Below are 24,489 nucleotides of genomic sequence, written 5' to 3' on the forward strand. Positions count from 1 at the left end.
GAATACCCGGAAATGCCAAGTGAAACACTGCTGTGCTTCTGACGTATGCTGCACGAAGCCGTTCGTTTCTGGAGACATTTCCGAACAAAGCACAGCAGCCCGTCTAATCATAACTGTTTATTGTAAATCACTCAAGAGTTTACACAACATTAATGGCAAAGTAACACTGTTAAAACACCTGCTGGATGAAATACAGAATAAAGACAACTCTTTAATATTATATGGCATCATTTGGAAAACAAGAAACAAGAAAAAAAGAATTGATTTTAAATTGCGTGGCTTTGTTTTTTAATTCTACATCTTTCCTGAAAATATCAGGGCCCGAGTCTCACTTAGCTCGAGATCACTGCCTTGCCCGGGGCATGCGGCTGAGTGGCCCCGAAGTGAGCACTCCCTCTGCGAGGGACAAGGCGGTGACCTGCTTTATAAATGAAAATCATGCCCTCTATCTTCGAAAGTGCTCCAGTGCTGACAGTACAAAGCCTCTCTCCTGCACTGGCTAACATCTAACACAAAGGGCTCTACGTCCCATTCCACATGCTTTTTTTTTTTTTTTGCTTTTTTTTTTTTTGCTTTTTTTTCCTTTTTAATCAAGGCAACTGTTAAATGTTAAATTCAGAAGCTACATAACTGTCTTTATATTTTGCTCAGAAACCAATGGATGTTGCATGCAGCTGAAACATTAGTAGAGACTGACTTCGATCAAGGTCGGTTTTCAAAGACCTGCTAGTCAAAGGCAGAAAAAGAAATTAAGAGGCCTCTTGTGCAAAAGTAGCTAAAATATGCATGCATCAATGGCCATGACTGATTAGAATATAACTCAGGTCTCCGAACATCGAAACCAAAGCTTTATTTGGCTTAAGACATTGTTGAGCTCTGTACCATTACAAATTACAATGTATATGCGACAACAAAGGAATCATCTCAACATAGCATCAGTTTGTATTTTGGCCTGTATAGAGACTAATCTTCAACACAAAAGCCTGCTCAGCAATAAATGGTTTTCGTATTTAGCAAAGACAGCAGCGCGTTGGTCTGGCTAACAGGGCTAACAAAAAGAAGAAAGCAGATTTTCAAACTAACGTCAAACTGATCTTCGGCCGATTACTCGCCTTGGACATCCTGTTTTCCATGGTGCTGTTACTGGTCCTTGCCGTCAGTTTGTAGCTGACACAGCACACTGGGCCCTGCCCCGGCCTCTCCAAGAATCGTGTCTCAAAAGAATATCTGATTAAGAGTAGAAACAAATTCTCCCCTCACTGCACTTTAAAAGGATAGTTAGTCCCTCCAACCTGCCACATTTACCACGAACAAGCAAATTACAATGTATTTCAGACATGAACTACAGTGACTAAAATCAAATCTCTCTCCTGTTTTAACTCTAATATTAAATAATATAGAACATTTTTACACTTAATAGTCTGAAGTTTGGACATAAAACAACTAATAAAGACAAAAAAGCTGCGGCCGAACCCGTGGAATAAATTCGGCTCAACTGAAAAAACTAATTTTAAACCAGAGGAAAAGAACTCCAACCAGCGCGTGCAAGCAGGGGGTGCCCACACACGCACACCAGCGCTGCCGCAGGGAGAAGCGCTGCTCTTCAAGCACTGCCATCTCCAGTCCTTTCCTTGCGCGCCTGGATCATCTCCTTCGGAGCCTGTTTCCGGTCGGTGACCAACCCCAACCAAAACATGAAGTCAATGAACCAGGTGGTGGGGTTGAACTTCAGGCCCAGCTCACTGGCGGAGTAGTCGAAGGGGAAGGTGTGGTGGTAGTTGTGGAAACCCTCACCTGGGAAACAGAGAGGGAGTTACAAGACCGTGTGGCCAGCACACTGATGAATTCAGGACCCTGCTGGGGTGGGACATCCCAAGCCCTGTTTTCAAAGTCCTGACCCCGTGCAGGTTATGCTGCATCCCTGGCTACGGGAGATCTATGGGAAAGACCCCTGACCGCCTCCATTTTAGAGCTTTTGACTTTCCCTCCCTGGCAGGAAGGGGCATTTCCCATCCCAAACACTCAGAGATGAAAAGGAGAACTGCTTCAAGAAGGGATACTGACAACCAAACAAGAAGCAGAGCATTCTTCGGTAGAACAGGGGAAGACTTCCTTGAGGATGTGCAGCCTCCTCCAAGCCCTGGCTCAAAGCAGTGACCAGCTGCAGGTGCCCACAAACCCCAACCAGGCTGCAGCAGGACGAGATTTTGCTCTGAGTTTGCAGATCTCTGTGGGGGGCTACAGCACCTACCAATGGCTCCCAGAGTGACAAAGGTGTTCTGCCTGGGGTTGATGTACTTGTCGTACGGGCGGTTGCCGTACATGTGCGCGGCGCTGTTGACCAGCCAGGTGACGTTGAGGGAGATGGTGTACCGGAGGATGGAGGCAAGGAAGTAGGCGTTCCACAGACTCTCACCCCACAGGTACCACGGCACAAAGGTGGGGATCACAAAGCACATCAGCACGACCGAGCTCTTGTAATACCTGCGGGGAAACAAAAAGACACCATTACCTTGGTGGGGACGATGGCAGGGGAGCGAGGGGATATCATGAGGCATGGGTCCGACAGAAACCCCTGGCATAACCTGGGCCAGCCCCATAACCTCTCTGAGCTCCGCACTCGTGGCTGTTTTGCAGAAGAACTTGAACAGAGCCAAGGAGCCCTGGAGAGACTGCTTTGAATGGGACTGCTCCAAGCAAGGCGCCAGTGTCTTCAGAGCATTTGTCTGCTGTGGTAATCCTGGCCAGGCTGGAACAATCTGAACCCAAGACATCCACATCTACTGAGTGGTATGTACTGAGGGCAGGCATCCTTCTCGTGCCAAGCCTTGCTAGTGCTCAGCGCCACAGGCAACTACCAAGAGCTAGGAGGGACAGCTGCTGCCATTCTTGTCCTCTCTAAAGCAGTGACACGAGTACTCACCTGCACTGAAAAGCGCCAGGAGATGTGTAAGGGAAAAGTGCCAGGTAAGGAACAGCTATGACTATTAGGATGCTATGGAAAGATGGCAGAAAAAGAACTGCTGCTAATTCAGGACCCACTCCAAAAATGGAGGAAAAAGCTTGACCCACAAGAACATTCTTGCATGTCTAACTGAAATGATGTCTCAGTAGACCGTTGCTGTATCCAGTTCTCTGGAGCTTGAGATGTTTGTTTTATTTGTTTGTTTGTTTTACAAGAGAAACTATGTTAATGTGTCAGAAGCAGCGTTAGGGAAAAAAGTTGCTAGTGGTCCCTATTGTTACCTTTCAGCATCATTCACACTGTGGATGTTTCCAAGCAATACCCAGAAACGCTTCCTGGAAGCAACCTGCTACTAGCAAGCCAGCACTCGGCTTTTCACTTCTGAGAGGCTGTCCTGCCACCCTGCCACCCCGCTCTCCCCAGCCTCGGAAGGCAGACGCCTCGGCAGTTCGCAGCTGCAACAGCCTTTGTCAAGGAGGAACACAAAGCCGAGTTCCTCGTCGGCAGCCAGGCCAGTGTGCCACTGGCTCGGCATCAGAAAAGTCACCTCTTCCGCCAAAAGCAGTTGATGTGGCAGGGGCCAGGGCTGCTTTTTAGTCTCTGCCTTTGTGCAGCTGTCAGGGCTCTCAGTAGTCAGCGAGGAATGTATGTGCCTTCATGGAGTGCTGCCCGCAGCTGGGAGGACTAAATGGAAGGCTTTGATGGGGATAAAAAGAGAGAGACTGTGCATGCAACGGAGCGTGCCCCAGCTCTGCCAGCATGAACACTGCCAACTCTTGCCTGGGCTTCCAGAGGATGAACTGGGTACTGCAGGGGAAGGAGCCACACAGCAGCAGGGAAATTTTCAACTCTCTGCTGTTGCATGACACCAGTTTACAATTCAAAATGCAAAGAGAGCCACAAACCCTGAAGCAGCAGGTAACGCTGGGGCTCAACAGCTGAGGCCCACTCCCGGAGCAAAAACCTCAAGACCAGCACCTGAAGTCCTGGGGAAGTTCAGCGCTGGCTGCAAACCCGGCACCCAGGCACCCCTAAGAGCCTGCAGCTGCCAACAGACCACCCGCTGTTTTTTCTGTGCTGTCAAAAAGACCACTTCAGCCTCATAAAAGGAGGAACCTGAATTTTTCTTCTAAGGGAAAGGAAGCCCTGCATTCAAATCCCGAGCCCTGGCATTTGCTGAAACACAACTTCCCTGCACAAAACTGCCACCATCGCTACGCAACGTTTGCAGCACAACCAAGGCAGCAGAGCCTGCTTCTCGTGGGCTGCTGTTGTCTTGGTAAAGGTAACAACACAGCCAAGAGGTGCTGCAGCAAACCGCAAGGGAGCCTTTGCAAACACCTACTGCTGACTGAGCCAACAAATGACAAAACAGAGGGCAGCGAATTCCTCCCTCCTGCAGCTCCTCGAATGCAGGGAACATTCTGCCTGTGCACAGCTTACTCTAATGCAAAGGCGAGACAGATTTCAGGACTCGGCCAGCTGCTTCCCTCATCCAGAAAACGCTCACAAATAGGCGAATGTGGTCTGCAGAGCACCTGTACCAAACGCTTGCTGTCAGGGAGCGTCTTCCATTTCCACCTACTATGCAGTTACTCACACAGAGAACACAGCGCGCTGCTCAATTCCCACCTCTCACAGAGCATGTAGCAAGCTGAACCTGGTCTGCGCTAATTCTCAGGGGCAATAACTAATGCTGTGCAGGATGACAGTCCTGTGAGAGGAAGCACTCGGTCTGCGCTGGCCAAAGATGGGTTTGCAGAATGAGAGGTGCACTTCTGCATTACAGCAAGTAGCGACTACAGCCTTTACTCCACTGATCAAAGGAGAAGGCCAAGAGCCCAGCAGCCTCTGCCGTGGCTGTTTTCACAGCCAGCCTTGGCTTTCTGGAAAAGGATGAGGACAGGGCACGCTGCTTGTGCAGCGCAGCTGGCCAAGACAGGCCGCAAGCAGGAGGCGCACAGCCACAACTGCAGGCAGAGGGACAGCAGCCCTGCTGCCTGCCGTCAGGGTGGCAGTGATCTCCTGGGGGAGAAAGAGGACGGGCAGCAACAAGGAAGAAGCCACAATGAGGCGGTCAGGACCCCTCCACCCTGTGCCACGCGATGGCCAGGCGCTCCCACTTACTTTCTTTGGAACCTGACAACGGGGTCGTCCAACAGGTCAGTGAAATCCAGTTTTCTCCCCTTCTCGATGACGTCCCGGTGCTTGCGCACAAACAGCCAGCCGATGTGGGAGAAGAAGAAGCCACGGCGGGCGTTGTGCGGGTCTGCGTCCGTCTCCGAGTACTTGTGGTGCACGCGGTGGTCTCGGCTCCACTCGTAGATGTCATTCTGCAGAGAGAGCACAGCGGGGTGAGAGGAGAGAGGCCCCAGCTCCTTGCATGCATGGGAACAGCAACCAGTTTGGAGGGACGAGTCTCTCACAGTAAAACTCCCATTTAAATGACTGCTCTGTCTGCAGGGGTATGTACGAGAGTACGAGACTGAGACGTCAAAGGAAACGTGCCTACTTTTTGGGAAGCCAAGTCTTGCATTTACAGCTAGGCTGGAATAAAAGCCTCAGACCCACAACACCAGATCAGCATCGGATCCAGATCAGATTTGGAGCGAGGCTTTCTGAAATTATTCAGCTGAAGGGATTTCAGCCTCCCAGTTTGCTCTGCAGGATGCACTGCCTATCGGGCTGAGCCGGATGCTTTTGCAGTGGTGCTCAGCTGCTACCACAGGGAATCGTAAGCATGCGCGACACTTGGAAAACTCTGGCCATACACTCATCTGTGAATTCAGTTGCATCAAACAAAGAAAAAAAAAGCTATTTAATACCTGGATCTACAACACTGTGAACTTCAACCACAGAATGCTTAGCAGAGTGCCCTTTTCTGTGTTTTTTCCACCTTTGCGCAGGCAGGGAGGGACCCAAACAGTGATACCCAAAGAAAGAAGGCTTTGGGTTGGAACAGGAGTAGCACCCACAACCACCAACCACAGCAGCTTCACTCCCAGAACTGAGGAAACCCTTTGCGGTGTCTGCGAAGAACCGCAGAGCGGCAGCCATCGAGGCAGAGGATGCACTGCAGGACACAGCAAACCCAGGCTAACGACAGCTCTGCATGTTTGTATTTTGTGAGACCCAAGCCCTATGCTGAAAGCATAATGGAAATCACTGCTCATTCTCTCAGCTGCCAACATTGAGAGAAAGCACCAAGGCCACCCGAGCTGCTGAACAACTCCAGGAACAACTGAAAATAACAACCGAATATCCCGGCTCAAACGCATCAGAGTTCGATGGCAGCATTGCAAAGGCGCTGTCTGCAAGAGACCACAAGAGCCAGGTGAGGAACAGAAACCCACTGCCCAAGGAAGCGAATTGAGCTGAGCAAAGTGAACCGAAGGAAGCCACCAAGCTCCTCAATGAGAGCAAGGGCAGATCTTCACCTTGCTGCCATTTTATTTTTTCCCTTGCGGAGAAATGAAAGGGAATGAAAGCCACTGCATTGCTTCAAGTGGCACATGTATACTTCAGGGGGGGTATCCAGAGGACTAGGAGATGCTAAGATCAAGGCGTTTAAAACCAACTAGGCTTATGCGAGAAGCACACACCTAGGAAAGGTCCTCTTTCTTAACCAGAAATGATATTTCCAATGAGATTATCGATCAGCTTGTCGTAAGAGCACTTGATAAAATTATTTGTGGCACAGCAGGTAACCAGGTCAAAGCAATGATACTGTGAGAAATTAACTTGGCTTCTCACACCACAGCAAACACCTGCAGGGCTGGTAAAAATGTGATTCCCCAGATGAAAGCGCAAGGAAGCTGTGAAACAACCGAATCACATGTAATTAAAACCACAAGGGCTAAGAGCAAATAAAGGCCAGAGGCCGGAACCGTTGGCAATAAATACACCAATAACTGGAGCGCCGCGCATGTAACTGCGAGCGCATTAATAGCAACCATTTTTCAGGAAGGTGTCACTCTCGATGAAGTTTCAGGTAAACGCAGGAGTGAAACCCCCTCTGAAGCAGCACGACAGCATCATGCTGTGACAGTGACACGGACATGAGGTTTCGTTAGCAGGCCCCTTAATAAATCTGCAGACCCAAACGTGATGACACACTTGGGCTGCATCACAACGTCGATGCGCTCACATGAAATCGCAAACAGCCCCTGTAGCTGTGGACAGGTGCTCTCTTGTTTCACAGGGACAGCCAGGAGGGACGGTGCAACGACTCTTAGCTGGGGAGAAACCACCATGTCCCAGCTGAGATGCTGCCCCTGCCCTTCGAGAAGGCAGCCTCCAGGGCTGCTCCAATGCTACCACTTCCTCCCAAAGCCAACAGGAGGGAGACGGACGAGAAAACTGGCTCGCTGCCTGTTTGTGGTGGTGCCAGCAGGCTTGGCCAGGCAATTGGTGTCACGGTAACGAGAACGGGCTTCAGACTACTTCAAACTGAGAACAGGTGACTCGGCCTTCCACTTTCCTTCTGATATGAAGGGCACACAGGTAGCTTGAAGCCACCTTGAAGTACTTACTGCCTCGGAACCGTACCATGTCCTCAGCCAAAAGCAATGATGAGGCCAACAGAGCCAAGAGCCAAATCCAGGGGAGCAGAAGGCCATGCCGCTGCAGCGTTCAGGCTCACTGCAATCCAGCTTGGCACATTCATTGGAATTACTCATGAAAGATAAGATCTGCTGTAAAACAGGAGTACAGTACCAGGGGGTTCTTCAAAACTCCAGACGCTTGTTTAACACACTGAGCAAAGGGTTTGTAAAGCTCTGCAAGGAGCAGAGCAGCACGAAGTGGCTGGAATACGGCTCAGAATAAACGGGGGGTTAGAGTCAAATGGGACATATCCCCATATTCAAACAAAAGCGTTGTGCTCTTTGTAAGGTGTAAAGGGACCAATGGGATTAATACCCTGCACCTTAGGAAGAAGATAAATCAAAGATGATAAAAGAGCAGTATGGAGGCGGGTAAAGGAACTCCCTTCATCCTCTGTTGAGGTACATGAAATCATCCAAACATATCGGAGGGAAAAAGGTAAAAACTTGGTATGCAGTGCCACAACAGGTTACGGCAGCTGAGCTAGATAGTGTAATGCTAACACAGATGCATATATCTGTTTTGAACAGCCAAAGGAGCAACTACATTCACACCATGGAAATCCTGGTTCTGGGCTACCTCCTACCACCAGCTGAACGTTACAAAAAGATTTTGAAGTCTGATATTGCCTATCAGGAAGTACAAAGCTAGTAACACACTTCTTTGCAAATGTATTTACATTCTACTGCCAAAAAAAGCGGCATCAAACAAGAGATAAATTAAGACTGTGTGAAAGGATGCCCGCTCCCCTTTCTGGGCACGTGAAAAACTCCAGCTGCCTGGCTGGACAAAGAGATCTGATTATGCAGACATATTTGCATGAGGTCGTCCCTTACACAAGTTTCTACATTGTCCTCTAATGCAAGGGGCCTGGCCTGGGTAAGAGAAGCTGCTGAGACCCTGATCTGGGCACATTCGACTTGGTCCTTCAATAACTGTTGCTCCTGGACTGTCTATTAAGTATTGTGTGTGCAGTGCGAGGGGCTCTGCATCCCCTAAGCCAACACCGTGTGTCATCAGCAAACGTCTTTTTGCTGATATATACATATATATTGCTTTTGATGTCTCTAAGCTGAAGGGATCCCTGGTAAAGCTACCAGGAGGCCAAGAATCAGGACAGGCAACCACTATCCCACCTGGAAAGCCATGGAGTTAGCTGCAGCCAGAAAGATCCGCAGGGGCAGCTTGGCTTTGTAGGAACGGTGGCTCCACAAGCGATGCGCACCAGCCGTCACACCCAGGGCTGTCACCAGGAAACAGAAATAGGCTGAAAGACAAAAAGAAAAGGAAAGGTGTGCCAGGGGCCAGCTGTCCTTAGTATTGCATTCTTTGCTGTAATGCTGCTCCTTGCCCCTGCTTGTCCACGCCTGCAGGGACGCTCAGGAGACGAGGGGAGGATCTCAGCCCAGCTCTCCCCAGCAGCCCTGGGATGCGGCATTTCCCCTTCCACCCCTTCCCGCTTCTCTGGTGTGATGCTCAGCGGAGTTTGGCAGCATGGAAGCACCATGCCGCGATGCATTTACACACAGTGTGCCTTCGCCAAGTACAGGGGAGCGAGGGTTCTTCACTCGTCTCAGAAGAGCAGCGACAGCTCTCCAAACGGGACACTGCCAGCCTCCTCCAGACAGGTCTTTGCTCAAGTCCCATCTGCCAGCTAACTGAGGAGCATCACCTCCCGCCCCCACAATTGCAAGCCATGTCAGAGTTTCCACAATAAAAACTTTTCCCATCATCAGGAGCTCCAGTCGGTCATATAAACGCAGCAGGAAGACCAGCATTCACTGCCTCCCTCAGCTTCTGGAACTGCCTTTCCGTAATTACCAAGTTGGCCAAGGAAACTTGTGTTGAGCATTTTTTCAGCAGCTCTGTTCCTTCTGCACCACACCGGCTGCGGGCTCGACACTGCCACGGCACATGCATGCTGCAGTGCGCCCCGTGCTGAAAATAACGCCGCCACCAACGATGAAGGCAGCAGCGCTGCATCTCCCCTTCCTGTCCCACAGCTCCAGCTGACCAAGCTCACCTTGAAGTATTATACAAATCACAAATGAACTGGACCACTTCAGCTACTCCCAGTTAGGCTGCCCAGCTGCCATGATAGTAGACTCTTATGTCTCCTTCCAAAAGAAGCATTGATTTCTCACACTGTGACCTGAAATGAGTTTGCATGGTGTAAGGTGACGTGCTGTTTGGCCAGGGCAGCCTGCCACCTGAAACACACATGCTGCTTTAACCAAAATGTGTCTAATTCAAATACGTAAGTAGAGTTCCTGGAACAAAAAGGGGAAACCCTGTCTGTGAAAGGGGGGGGGGGGTTACCTGTGTCCATCTGCACAGCAGCAGGCAACCCTGACAGGCGGACAGTGGAAAGAAAGGAATCTTCAGTCAGCTTTTTCCAGTACTTAATGTAAAACAGCTATCTGTGCAAAACGAAAATTAAAATCTCCACACAGGTGGGTGCCTACTGTGTCCCTCGATCCACTCCCAACTCATACTGCTTGTACTTACAGTGTTGAAGACAAAATACAGTCAGAAGGCACTTGGTACAAAAAATGGCACCCGTATTTGATGCCGATTGTCACCCCTGCAGACTGAAGAAGTAAACGGACCTTACCCACGCTGCTGGTGGATCCTTAGAAACAGCTTTACCCAGGCTGCCTCACGTTATGTACATGTCCAGGATTCATCTCCCGCACAGCACACCAGAGCCTTTCTCACAAATTCAACACACAAAAGGAGTTGGAAAGATCCTAGTAAAGATGAAACGTCTCTTAAAACCTGCTTTCGATTCCGTCTCTGAGGAGGTATTTCCCTTCCCAGCAGGCTGCAGCGTTCGCGCTACTCCCAGAAAAGGTTCAGCTGTGCAGGCCAGCGTGGCGCTGAAGTCTGTTGCCAAATCCAGACTCGTGCCTGCTTCCCGAAGGGAGGTACCCAAAGGCACTGAAAAACACACACGCTCCCTGCGTGGTATTTCCACTTTTTGCTTGACAACGCTCAGATCAGTAACGACGCGGACACCACAACTACCTTGCACTCCGGTTTCCTCTCGCTGCTCTGACACGTGCCCCGTCACGGCAAGGACACAGACTTGTCTTACGCAATGCAGGGAAACCCATCCTGTCATTTTCTGTATGTGATACTGAGCCGGGTCGGGCTGGTGAAGCAACGATGTGGCAGGAACATCACAAAATAGAGCCCTTCAAATTGCTCAGATGACTGCAATTGTGGGAAGAGATCTGTGACACACTGAATACTGACATTATCCAGGCAACACAGAAATATTAAGGCTATAGTCCTGAATCATCAGAAGAACATATTGTCTGTGGGTTTTTCGCTTGTTAACCTCATGCTAGTCCTAGGGACTGAAATCCCCTGTCTTCACCTGTCTCTTCTTTTCAGGGGACTTGGTGTTTCAAGAGCATCCTCCTTGTGAATCCCATTTTCTAGCCTACCTTTAGTGGAGACAGAGGTATCGCCAAAAAGAATAGCTTGCTGGGCCTTCCGTAGCACAAAGGGAAGCTGGAATGGCTGGGCTTCGTACCCACGCAGCATGCCTCTTCTTTGGCTTTGCAGGGGAAGAATCGCAACAGCAGGAATTTTCCTAAAATAAATCCCAAGGGCTGAAGCGTCCCCAGGAAAAAAAATAACAAAAAACCCACCTCAGGAGTTCAGTGACCAGAGCAGACGCAAATCCTGTTGGACAAACGCACCGAACAGTGAGACCAGATTGCTGTGGTTCTGGCAGGAATTAGGGTGCCCGAGAAAGTCACTTGGCCACTAATCCCTGCTGTATCAATGCCAAGGAGTGGCCAGCACGGTTTATTATCGCCTTTCTCATCCATCACGCAGGAGGTCCGGCAGGAGCACTTCCAGCCGTGAGCTCGTGCACCGCAGTGGATACACAACGCTTCGGAAGAGGGGAAGGATAACAAGCAGTGGGTGAGCCGTATGATGGGACAAAGGAGAGAAGCCGAGGAGAGGACAGGAGATGAAGAGGGAGCGGAGGTTCAAGCACTGTGAGCACAGGGAGCCGGCAGGTTGCTAGGCTCCAAGTACGCGGTGCCTCTGCACAGATGCTATTTATGGGAACGCGCCAGAATCAATAGGCAGAAGATTTTTATTCAACATGCTTATTAATGACCTGAAACAAAGGCAAACAGCATATTAATTACAACTGCAGAGGATGCTAAATTCGGAGCAGCAGTGAGAGAGCTAAGAAACACAAAAGGATCCATGCAGAAAAGGCTCGAAAAAAGAATCTGCCTGGATAGAAAAAAGCAAAGCGATGAAGCTCTGGGGCCACAAGCACAGACAGGGATCTGCAGTGAGGATGAGATGCTTGGGGAAGCAGACACCTGCAAGGATGATCACCACCGGCACATAAAATATTCTGAGCTTGCCACACGGTAGGGCAGCGAGACATCAATGGGATGTAGAACAGCAGGCGCAGGGGTATCATCTCACAGTCAGGGAGAAGCACAGCAAACTACACCAGGCAAATTGTTTAAAAATGGATGGGATGGGAAACCAGCAGTGTAAAGCATTTGGGTCAGCTTTCTCAGAACAGCTCATCATTCCCGTGGCCAGATTTCCAGAAAACCTGTGTTACATCAAGCAGCAAACCCCTCTGAAAATCTGTGCATCTGAGGGGCCAACCTCTAGGAAGACTGGGGATATTGCCACAGTTTGTGGCACCTCCAGAGGCATCAGAAAACCACCCTCTGCTCTAAGTGGTGGCTTAAATAGGAGCAAATCTCTCCCCCTGAGAATTCCAAGTCTGTTGTGTGATTAACATCACAATTTGAATGTGTTTTCTTTCCCAAAGCACACTGGAGATGGGACACGTATCTATGGGTAGCGAATCCAGAGGATTACTGAGGGCTTTGGACCCTTACCTGGTTAAAAAAAAAAACAGCAAATGAACCTAAACAAGAAATCCAAGGGGCACTGGGTGAACTCTGCACGTCTGAACAGACAACGCTGGCTGCTGAAAGGGGTGAAATGGCTGGCCATCCTTCTCAGACACAGATTTCAAGAAGGCACCACATCAGAGAGCAACCATCCACACACCGCCAATGTCACACATAACCCAGTTGCACGGAGCAAATTGCAATCATCTCTGAGGGACACGGCAGCAGATATAAAAATAGTAGTTGGGAGACAACAATCAATAGCGTGTCCACAGCGGTGCTGCTGTCGATACAGAAATGGGCTGCAGCATGCAGGACAAGGCTCGGCGACAGCTCCCATGGGGCAGCAACACTTGTCGGACCGCTGAGCGCTGCCCCGGCCTCCCCGTGCCGCTGCACAACAAAGCCCTCTCGTGACATGATGCCGTTTGGTGGAAATATGCCTTCTGTGGGAAAGCCTTGGGGAAACCTGCATGAGCAAGCCTGGCAAGACGTTTGCATCTCAGCGCGGGCCGTTTTCATCCCGCCTGCTGCGGGGGCTGGAGAGCTGTGTGCGGAGGGGTACCACAGCCTGACTTGTTAGCGTCAATTGCAACGTGAGGGTTAAAACTAACAGGGATGGACACGCAACATTTGCGAATTTACACGCTGACATTCACCTCAGCTTATTGAGCCAGAGCAAAACTGCTTGCAAGGGAATTTTAAGAATCGACTGCATAAAAGTCAAGGTCTTCCATCAGGCTACGAGAACTGCATGAGAAATACAAACAGCAAGTTGCTCAAGCACAGGGTGAGCGTTGCAAAGCTGACTGATCGCTATAAATATGTAACAGTTCTGTACCTTACGGTTAGGATTTTTTCCCTTTCTAAAAATTACATCACATCTGCATATCCTCCATCCGCCTTCTGTTCCTCACTTGTGGGTTTCTGCTGTTGTTCACGGGCAGGTTTTGGACTAATGCACAACTACTGCCCAAATGAGGGAAAGTACATGGACGTTCCTAGCTCACACTGGGGTTATCCAGCTCCCGCTGCCATCCACTTCAGCAGTCACCCAGAGCCACCACTTAACGGCTCACACAGACAGCGGGGCAAAAACACCCCTGCCTCAACACCAGGGCTCAGTCCACAAACACAACCAGTAAACTCACATCACGCAGTCTGGTACCACCAGAGTTTGTTGCGCCGCCATTAGATGATGCTAAGTTTTGGGATATTTGTGTTTCAAACGCTGTGTCTGCTGTCAGGGCCAGGCCAACACGCTGTATTATTAGGTCTGGGTTTGAGGATCAGTTCTCCAGACAGCCCTGGAGAACTCTGCCTCTGCAGCAGGGAGACACGAGGAGCAGTAACACAGCACTTAATGCACGTCACCCTCTGAGGAAGGCTGGTGTCCTGACCTGGAAATGCAATTACTAAGGGGGGAAAGCTTCCCACCGCGGTCCCCGCCAAGAAGCGTTAAGTTGCCGTGGCCCGGGGTCTCTGCGTACAGACGGAGCGAAAAGGCCATCGGCTGTTCGCTGAGCCCTGCCAGCTGTCAAAGGCTGGCATCAAAAGCACCGTGGGCTGGACTCAAACCAGCAGCCGAGAATTAAAAAGCACCAATTCCCCGAGCCGCCTGCTGGGAAGTGCACGCCAGCTCTCAGGGGAGCCGCGCATTCGTGTGAAGAGCAAACGTGTGAAATCTCAGGCCAGGAGCGGGTTCATCTAAAATTAGATTTGCACATTCTCTGAGCTGCTCTAAATTGAACCAAGAGAGAAAAAGAGAAGATGAAACGCATCAAAAGGAAGAGGGGAGGCAGTTTGGAGCTGCGAAGCAGGTGAGTTTGGCAGTGGCAGGGTGGAGGAGCTCCAGAAGAAGATGTCTGTCACGCCCTCTTGGCCCCACCATCGCCAGCCCAAGACACCCAGTTTGCCTCCGTCTGGATGCACGTGCCTGCGTACGCATTTTCAGGAACGCTCCCCAGAGCCAGCCCTTTTGGCTGAGTATACAGAAGGCTTTATTCCGGTTGGAATAGCAGAAACGTTCACATTGACAGCTGCGGCCAAAGTGACATAAATAAAGCCAAGAGAGCAGTGGAAAGTGCGGATGACAGCAAGTATTCCAGAGAACGCTATAATTCCCCTAGGAAGCACACACAGATTCCCTGAACTCACCAGGAACTGAAGATTGCCTTAAGACGCCGAACAGTTTCTATGTATTTTTAGATCAAAAGAGAAGGCTGGGAGATGCTTTGATTTCTGATTTCCCTGAAATTTGTGATGCTTCTGTGTAGCCTCTCTCGGCTCAGCTGGATCCTGCGTCATCACAAAACCATCGGCAGATTTCACTTCTCCCCCAGTGACCTCACTGCTGTCCTCAATCCGCAGGCTGGCAAGGGCTCCGCTGGCCTGCAAGTACTCTAGAAACACTGACGAAGAGCTAGCATTGATCTTCTCTTCTTCCTCAAACATGGAAGGAAAGGAAGTGCGTACTCCAGCCAGTAGCAGAGGGCTCCGGAGACTGGCCTTTGGCATGCAGCTCTGCCCTGAGGAACCAGGGGCAGAGGACGCCAGCCTCCCCCTCTGCACCAAAGGCGAAGGACTCCACGGCTCCTGCGAGCAGCTGGCAGCGATGCCTGCTTATGGCAGCAGCACAGCCGACGGCAGCAGGGAGCCGACGGCCTGCAGACACCACCATGACTACGTGCTTCGGTTCAGGACTAGGGGAGCATTTTCCACACCAACAGCATGGTGAGCTCTGGAAAGAAGTTACAACCTGATGGCGCTGGCCGCTACCGAAATCCAATAAAATGCAAAAACCCTTCATACACCCTCCATCCCCTAGAATAATAAGGTGTTTCTGGTGTTTTCGTAAGGCGTGCTGCCGTTGCCAATTGGTGCTGTGACCCAGCAGGTGTCTGTTTCCCATTTCCAGCACTCTGGAAGTCTTTCTGACCAAGCAACTGCAGGCTGGGAAGATTCAGCGGTTCATCTCCCGCTATGGCCTGTCCCAAAACTCAAGCTCAGCCCTTTGCATTTACAGTCACTGCCCTACCGCCAGCCCCTCCTCCTCTTGGAAAAACACAGTTCTCCTCCACAAAGAGAGGGCTCAGAGCCCTGCCAGGTAGCCACAGCAGCCCACATCAGGTTTCTGCCTTGTTCAGACTGTTCTGACAGTCCCTACAGGACAAGAAATTGCTTGGCTTCAGTTACAACATCAGTGCTAATTACAAGCGCAACCGTAATTGCAGGGAGGGAAGGCGCAGCGGCAGTGATGAGGATGCATACTAAGTTCTGCTGGGTGAGCCCAGAGGAGTGAGCAGTGCTTCTCCCTCCATGAAAGCAACCGCAGGAAGCCCAGACAAGCCAGTCTGCGTGGCTGGTGCCGCTCTGCCTGGTGGCACGTCAGGCTCTGCCCACGAGCAGCTCCATCGCTCACTGCCCTGCATATTCTGCCCAGCTGCAAGAACGTGTTTGGAGCGCCCGAAACGCTCCTGCTGAGAGCGAAATGACGGAGGGCCCACGCAGCATGCACACAGGCACAAGATGCTTTCTCCAGTCCTTTACCACGTTCACGGTGCATATGTGACACGCAGCACACAAAACAGAAGGAAACAAAAAGGAATCAACAGTGCAGGGGGGCGAGATCCAGACAGGAAACAAACACACTTAAAGCTGAAGCTGGGGAAGTTCACAGGTAAGACTGTAAGCAATCACCTCCAGCAACAGTCAGAGCAGGCGAGGAGCGAATGTTGGGGAAGGGAAAACATCTGAGCGGCAGGAACATGTCCTGCAGCAGCGCACCTTGGAGCAGGGCGGTGATGAAGGTGAGGAAAGATGAAGGCGAGGAAAGGTTGTTTCGCTCAGTAAATCCCTCCTACCAAGGCAGCCTTGGATACCTCCTCACAGAATTTTAAGAGAAAAGCAGTCACTACCTGTTTGCTGACCCAAAATCTTGCCTGCAAGAAATTGCCCGAGTATAACCACCGCAGAACCCCCAGGGTGCCCCTGGCAGAGCGGCAGCAGGAGAGACAGCAGAAGTTTAAATCAAGCGCCTCCAATCCACGCCTGAAACGCAGACAGCATCTCCATGTCCTGCTTCCAGAGAGATCTCGGAGGTACAGAGTGCAACTCCTCTGGAGCCGGCATTTCTATTTCCAACCATCCGTGCGGAGCTTCTAGCACAAGGGGAGCCTCTCCGCGTGAGCACACCGTGCACAGAAGCGCTACCAACCAAAACCGGTTCACACCCGACGAGCCAGCAGATGGCACTCAAGAGCACACACGGCTTCTGAACCTCGGAAGACCAATAAAACTTGCATCTGCAGGGCACAGCAGCAACATGTGCCTCCCCGCGCGGGTCGCCTACCAGAAGGGCTGAGGAGGAGGAGGTGATGATGGCAGAGCCCTGCAGGCACCACGCTGACCCCCGGGGCCCACTGGCTTTCAGCCCCCGCGTGATGGGATGTCCTGAACGACACGAAAAACAGTGGCAAACCTCCCCTCCCGCGTGGGCACGAGGCCATAACTTTCCCTGCTGCAGGATGTCAAAGGGACTTTTTGTGCTGTTTAACTAACCCAAGCACTGGCTGGGCATTTGACCGGGAGCGCCGGCTGGTCACTTAATGGCCCGTTCCAAGCTTATGGAAGGGATGCGACCTGCCACACGCACTGTGGACCCCTCCGCACAAGTTCATGTCCATAAACACACATGATAGTGCCCAGCAAGTGCTGCTGAAACCACACCGACGGCTGAACACACCCCTGGGGGCCCCAGGAACTGCAGCGAAGGACAGGAAGGGGCTGGCAGAGCAGGGGTCGTATCCAAGGTGCAGCACTAGTTCCAAGGAGGCAGCAGGAAACCCAAAAGCCAGTGTTTTAAGCGGTGTAAGCATGCATCCCTTGAGAGATAACCCAATTCCCAGTGCTCTCCAGGCAGCATGGCGGTATTACACAGAGCTAGTGGGGATCCCGTCTGCAGCCCCAGCTGGGCGTGGGGTTCGATGAGCTGTAACGCCTGCCTCCACGTGCTTGTGCAGGAAGCAACGGGAACAGAGGAGCACAGATAATCCTGAGCAAACACCCAGCCAAGCCTTCTCTTGCTAGCTTTTTTTCCGTTGTCTATTATGTATGGCTGGACAAGTGTCAATAAATTACCAGTGGAAATGGGTCCTGCTGAACATGCACTTTGGCTAGTACAGCTGTTTTTGAGGTGGCACAGTGGTGCTGGTGCATCAGGGACAACCAAGTGGGTTCGCTAAGGGAAAAGTGTGCCCTGTGTTGTGCTGGCAGCACCCAGTCCAGCCCAGCTGAGTGCTTCCTGAGCTACAGACGTCCCCGGGGAGGAAAAATAAGAAGCCAGGCAGGCGCTGGTGAGCCACCGACTGCTGCCCGCATCCTGCCACGCACCAATGAGGCCAAGTTCATTAACCTGAGCAACAACAACGCTGCTGTTGTCTACCCCTGCCTCCAGCGCGATGGCACACACTTTAGCCGTAGATATTCTGCAGGAGGTGCTGTATTTTACTTCGCCCACCGCTCCGGATGGCTGGACTCAGCATGCTTGCTCCCTGCTGAAGGGCCCCTGTGAAACTGCCCAGCCAGCTCCTGTAAAAACTTTTCAGTCTGCTGTTGGGTGGCTGTTAAAAATAACAGCATCGAGAAACGGGAGAGAGAAAGGGATTAAGTTGCAAAGTCGTCGAGATCTGTTTATTATTTAGCATCTCTGCAAAGTCAACCAGAAAAAAAAATACCTTGAAGGATGGAGGGCTGAAGCTGGTCAGAACCCTGCGGCTCCCAGCTGGCAGAACCCTGCGGCTCCTGCCTTTAGGAGCTTCATAATTAAGACTGAGCAGTATCAGAGAAGACTTCAACGCATTTTCTCAGAAAGGCCACAAGGGTAAGAGAAAGCCCACCTGCCACACACTGGGGGGAACAAAAAGGGTTGAAACCAGCGCGCAGGTGACGCGCCCAAGCCACGCAGCTCGGCCGGGCTCTGCCGGTCCCCCTGCCACAGCCGAGGCCAGCTGTGACGGGGAGGGGGACGGAAGGCAGGGGGGGACACGATGGCCCTAAAACCCTCCTCAGAGCGTGTGCGCCTGAAGGTTTGGGGCTGGTGTGAAACGGGGGGCTAGCCCGGAAGGCAGCTCCCCTCCACAGACCCAGGAATGGTTCCCCGGCTGAAAACTTGTGCACGGCTGGTAACTGACGGCCGCCTTCATCTCCAGGCGCAACAGACCCGCTCCGTCAGTTCCTCAGGCTTTACCGCGGGGAGCGCAGAACGGCAGGAGCCGGACCCACGGAAAAAAAAAAAATAAAAAAAATCGGGAATCCTTCAAGCAGGCAGCGCATCCCCGATCCCTGCGGCTGTCGGCTTCTGCCGGTGGTCGCCTCCCGCCGCCTGCTGCCCGCAGAGCCCCTCTCCCCGGGTCGGCGCCGACTCCCCCGGCCCCTCACGCCCCCCACCTCTGCCGAGGCCGGCGCTGCCGCCCCCCCCAGCCGAGCCGCGCCGGCTTTCGGCCGACAAAGGCGGAACAAAAGCGGCCGGGGGGGGGGCCCCGCCGCGCAGCCCCCGGCCCCCGGCGCCCCCCGCCCCCGGCAGCCGGACTCACCCCAGAGCAGGGTGAGGAGCTGCGCCCTCGGCACCAGGCTGAGCGCGTAGACGGCGCCCAGGTGCAGCAGCCCCATGAGCACCACGTTGCGCCACACGATGGCCTGCCCGCCGCCCGCCGCCATCTCGCCGCCGCGCTCCCAGCGACACGGGGGGGGCGGCGGCGGCGGCGGCGGAGACCGCGCAGCGCGGCCGAGGGGCGCCTCGGGGCGGCCGCTCCGCTCCGCTCCGCTCCTCGCCGCCGCCGCCTCCTCCTCCTCCTCCTCCCCCCCCTGCTTCTTCTCCTCCTCCTCCTGCTTCTCCTGCTCCTGCTCCTCCTGCCCCTGCTCCGCGGCTCTCCCGCACCGCGCGGCGGGGGGCGGGCGGGCGGGCGGCGGGAGGAGTCGGCAGCCGGCCCCGCATAGCGACAGCCAATGGCCGCCGCCCGGCGCGGCGCTGAGGGGGAGAGACCCCGACGGCCGCCGCTGAGGGTGCAGCGGGCTCCCCTCAGGGTGGTCCCAGCGCGTGCCCCTGAGGCTCCCGACGGCTGCTCCTCGGGGGTCCCAACGGTCTCCCCCTGGGGCTCCAACGGCTGCCCCTCAGGGTGGTTTCAGCGGGCTCCCCTCAGGGCTCCAACAGCCGCCCCTGAGGGTCCCAAGAGCTGCCCCTCAGGGTGGTCCCAATGGGCTTCCCTCAGGGCTTCAGTGGTCACCCCTGAAGGTCCCAACAGTCTCCACATGGAGCTCCAACAGCTGCCCATCAGGGGCCCAGTGGCTGCCCCTCAGGGTGGTCCGAGCGGGCTCCCCTCAGGGTGCCAACAGCTGCCCCTCGGGGTCCCAGCAGCCACCCCTCACGGTGGTCCCAATGGCTGCCCCTGGGAGTCCCAACAGGCTCCCTCCGCTCAGGGCTCCAACGCCTGCCCCTTGGGGTCCTAACGGCCACTGGTATAATTAACAGCCCCAGGAGGGGCCGCGCTGAGGGGCAGGGTGTTGTGAGGGGGCACAAGCCCGCAGGGTGGTGACATTTATCAGGCTGTGGGTAGTGAGGGTGAGAGGAGATGTGACATCCTTTCAGGACTCGGGTTGGGGGCAGGCGGGAGGGAGGACTGAGCCGTTCAATGATTTTTCCATCTCTTGGCAGCTGGGAGCAGAAAGAGCCTCTACGTGCTGGCTGCCGTGGTGCAGCAGGAGACCCTCAGGCTTCCAAGAGTGTCCTGCCCATGCCATATGCAGATGGGTACAGTGCCATCAGTGTTTAATGGAGGAAGGTCAGACTCAGGGCGAGCACAACGGGAGCGCTACCAGGCAGCAAGGGAGTACAGCATGCAGGGAGCACAGCTCTAAGAACCCAGGTGAAAGCATTCGCCCTGACCCAGCTTATGTGGGCTCGGGATGGATGTCGGTCTTCCACATTTGCACAGATGAATAGTGGCTCCTGAAGGCCAGCAACTAACAACCACAAACAGTCCTGCCACCCTGGCAAGAGGCAAACACACCAGGAAACTACTTATGATGTGTGAGTGGAGCATGTCACTGCTCCCCTGATCCCAGAAATCACCACTCAAGCAGCAGAGCTTTGGTGTCAGCCCCTTCTCACTGTGGTGACTGTGAGCGGCAGTACAATTTGGGAGCCCCTGGCTTTTAAAAAGTTACCAGGCTGCCTTGGTCATGACATTAGGGCCATGTGGAGCAGACAGAGACCTGCACTGCCAGGCTAAGCTGTGGCTCACAGCAGGAGATGCAAAGAAAAGACTTTGCAAATCTGACTGTCATCTCTGTGAGCCAGAAGCACCTAAAGAAGAAAACCAAATAGCTGCAAGCAAAGCAACACACATGAAATGGGATTTTCTTTGTAAATGCCCCAGGGTTCATATTTTCAAAAGCAAAAGAAATACAAAACACAAAACAAAACAAAGTAGCCTGAGTGTGATTCAGAAATTTGTGATATGAATTGCCTGTTTTTGTCAGCTGCACCTACTGGAAAATATGTGGTGGCTGCACACACGCTGGAAATGAGAACTGAGGCCAGTGTTCAGAGGGACATGTTAGAGCGTTCCCCTCCTTTGGGCATCTTGCATTTGCTGGCAACCCAGCCGGACTTTCTGCTGAATGGTGCCTTGCTGACCTGAGCAAGACGCTGGCCCCTCTCTGTTAGCACAGGCACCTCCTGCCCCTGTGCACATATCCTCCTCCAGCCTCCCCAGCAAGAGAAACCCCCGTGTGTTGTGTTGGGCCCCATGGCAGCGTGCGGGTGCCTGTCCTGGTGATGGAGTCACTGTGGGTCCCCACAGAAAGCCCGTGAAAGTGGCTTTCCTGAGCCATGGGCTCCTGTGGGGCGAAGGCTAGGGACACGGACCCTGGTGAGCGATACTGGTATGAAGCACATGAGCATGCTGTGCTAATTAATTACTAACTACACCTCCTGAGGCAACTGAATCAGCAGAGAGCATATAATTAAGCCCCAGATTGTTTCTGATATATTTTAAACATTCTTCTAGAATTCTCCGCCTGGAAAGAAGAAAGAGGACAGCAACAATGAAAGTTGGCAGATGATTTGTGGGGACACCGTGAGTGTCATTTTAATGCTACTGCTGCCTGCTACCAGCACATTTCTGCTATTTAAAACATTGACAAGATTGACCTCATTTTTTTTTTCCTTCTCTCTTGTTGTGAAAAATTAAGCAGTGTCCACAAAGCATTTTTCAAATTAAGGGCTTAAGTGGTAGAGTAGGAAACAAAGCCTAGGACATCGGAGGGATGAGAAATATATGTTCACTATGTACATATTGAAATGCTTCCAGTGCCACAGGGCAGCAGGTTCCTGAGAAGCCTGCTTCATACAGTACAGGGCAGTCGCAGACCTAGGGGCAAGGTCGTCCGTCGCTGCTGTCCTGGGGCACTCCTGGAGAAATGCTTGGAATGAGACACACTTCCGTCTCTGAAGCTCATGGGAATTGTAATCAGGTTCGCCTCTGCTGAGTGGGGCTCGCATTAAACATGTCCCTGTCTCCTGCCTGCCCATGCGGGGACAGACCTCTGACCTGCAGGACCCCCAGAGAGCCCATGGAACACCTGACCTGCCACGCAGCGAGGCAAGGCCAGGGGCTTAGTGCTGCACCTCCCTGCCTCACATTGAAACTCTTCCTGCTATCGGTGTAGGTTCCTCAGAGTACTCGCCAGGTGCCCTCGGCTCTCATTCAAGGCTGAGCGACTCAGCGCGGCCCCAGCAGCCCCTGCAGGGGAGGGAGGAGCAGCCAGCCGGCCGCAGCAGCCTGTTTGGCCCTGGCCACAGGCAAGCTGCCCTCCAAAAGGTGCTCCCTCACCTCCTGGGTGCTGGGGGAAACAGCTACGGCAGTGGGGCCCCCCTTTCCTTCTCGCTCAGTAGCCCAGGCAGCCTGGCATATGCTCCCTTCTGCAAATCCACATTCCCAATCTGTATGTTGGGGAACGATGTGATCTGAAAGGCACAACACAGAACAAGTCTGATGTAAACACTGCACGGGCTGCAAGTGCTGCAGAGATTAAAAGACAATCCCCAGCATTCACGCCTAATGCTGACCTTGGGCTCCTGCCAGCCAAAACAAGATAAATCCATTACAGAGGTCTACAGGCAGAAAAAGGGTTTTGCTCCGTTACTTGTGTGTTCTGCCCAGGGCCAGCACGCACCCTTGTACCACCCCCCGAGCTCCCAGTCCGTTGGCTTCAGCAGTGGGAGAAAACTCCGCTAACGCTGCCCTTACTGCAAAATCTCCTGCCAAGGGTTTTGTGGGGATGGCGATACCTGTGGCAGTGAGGTACTGCCTGCTGTCAGAGGCCGCCAGACAACAAACACCCCTGCAGATTACATGCTTAGATTTTCCTTCTGTCTCTTTTTAGTTTTACTCGCAGCAACCACAAGTAGCCCGATCGGTGTTAATGCCACAGTATAAATCTGTTCTCACTTGGTAAAATGAAAGTTGGGCTATTTGGGGCCAAATTCTGCTACCAGTGTAAATTGGCAGAGCTTCATTGCCTTCTGTAAACCAAGCTGGCCATTTGCATTTGTGATATCAGACGGGTGGCAAATTGCTTGGCATTCCCTGAAGGTAAAACAGACGGCAGCGTAACTGATGGACAACTACTGTTCATCTCAGCTGCTCTCGGAAGAGAAGCAGCAGATTTTTGCATCCACTCCTGTGTTGTAAGGGGCAGTGCAGCTTTCTAGCCGTGAGCTTGAGAGGATGGCCCAGCTTTACTTCCGGCAGCTCACAGCCCATTTCTTCCCACTACTTCTAAGTCTTCTTACTTGTCGCTGGCTTCCAGTCAGCCTCTGTGTTTGTAGCCCTCTGCATTTTCAGGTTACCTCATGCTCTGCTGCTTCTCATTCACCAGGTGAACAAGCAATGTTTATTTAGCCTCTTTCCTTTAAACTAACTCCTCAGTCCCCAAGCCGCGTGCCTTGCTGAGCCTCTGTCACTTGGCATCCTCTTTCCCACAGATGGAAGTCCGAGAGGTTTTGTGCAATACCGTTAGCCATAGCTTGTCTTCTACAAGGCCGCATCGTACCACGCTGGTCCCAGCTGGTCCTCTCGGGTCCTCCTGCTCCAATTCCCAAGCAATAACCCTCCGATTTACCGCAGTGCTTGTGCTGTGTGTTTCTAAGCCCACAGCCACACGTTATCTACCTGAGTGCATCCCACTTTTGCCACCGGTGCCATCAGTCTCTCCACCAGCTGTTTGTGTATGAAGCAGGCAGCCTCCTGTAGAAATGGTACGCTGTCTGTATGCCCTGCCCCAGTGCCGCTTACCTTTGCTCCTTCTTGTCCGAGTTTGCTCCTGAAGGCACTTGGAGAGACCTTGTGTGAGCAGCCCGAGGCCCCAGCACCTCCACCAGTCCCTTCAGTACCCACCCCACCAAGCCCATGCTCCCTCTCTGCCAGCCATTTCCAGGCAGCAGCTTTCCAAGCTGCCCAGATCCCATTTTGCTTCCCTTTCCCTACAGAACAGTTCATCACAGAAGTATCAGCACTGCCCAGCATAGCTGGTTTGCGCCACACTGAGGTTTTTTTATTCCCACCTCCCTTTGGATTTATTCTTTTCAAAAATTTGCTCCTCGATTTACCCTATCAACCAAACAGGACAGCCTAAGAGGTCTGGGAGGAGCCTGGCTCTTTTAAACCTCGAACTGAGGTGCAGGGGTCAGCAATCCTCTGGCCATTTTCCTCCGAGGGACACTTGTTGATGCTGAAGCTCAGTGCACCAGTCCCCTCAGCAGCCGAGATCCTGCACCAGAAAGTTGCAGGATCGGATTGATTCTGGCCGCCTGCTGCGGCCAGATTTATTAAGTGCATGAATAAATTAAGCAGGGTACCTTCAAGCCCTTCTGAATGCCAAGAGCAGAACACAAACTACCTGTAACGGTGCTAAGAAACCTATAACCTAGATTAATGAGAAGAAAAT

The 24,489-nt window shown here is 52.6% G+C and overlaps 1 protein-coding gene across 1 annotated transcript; it reads right to left on the reverse strand.

Annotated features, from left to right (window-relative positions):
• Positions 1-102: 102 nt before the first annotated feature.
• On the reverse strand, positions 103-23,953 carry SCD5 (stearoyl-CoA desaturase 5). Its single transcript, XM_035553453.2, has 6 exons — positions 23,838-23,953; positions 19,074-19,507; positions 8,707-8,837; positions 5,093-5,298; positions 2,252-2,484; positions 103-1,794 (listed from the first exon to the last, which is right to left on the reverse strand). The coding sequence occupies exons 1-6, from the start codon at positions 23,951-23,953 to the stop codon at positions 1,604-1,606; spliced, it is 1,311 nt and encodes a 436-aa protein (XP_035409346.2). The 3' UTR covers positions 103-1,603.
• Between the last annotated feature and the right edge of the window lie 536 nt (positions 23,954-24,489).

The sequence above is a fragment of the Cygnus atratus genome, chromosome 4 (assembly GCF_013377495.2).
Source record: "Cygnus atratus isolate AKBS03 ecotype Queensland, Australia chromosome 4, CAtr_DNAZoo_HiC_assembly, whole genome shotgun sequence".
Lineage (NCBI taxonomy): Eukaryota > Metazoa > Chordata > Aves > Anseriformes > Anatidae > Cygnus > Cygnus atratus.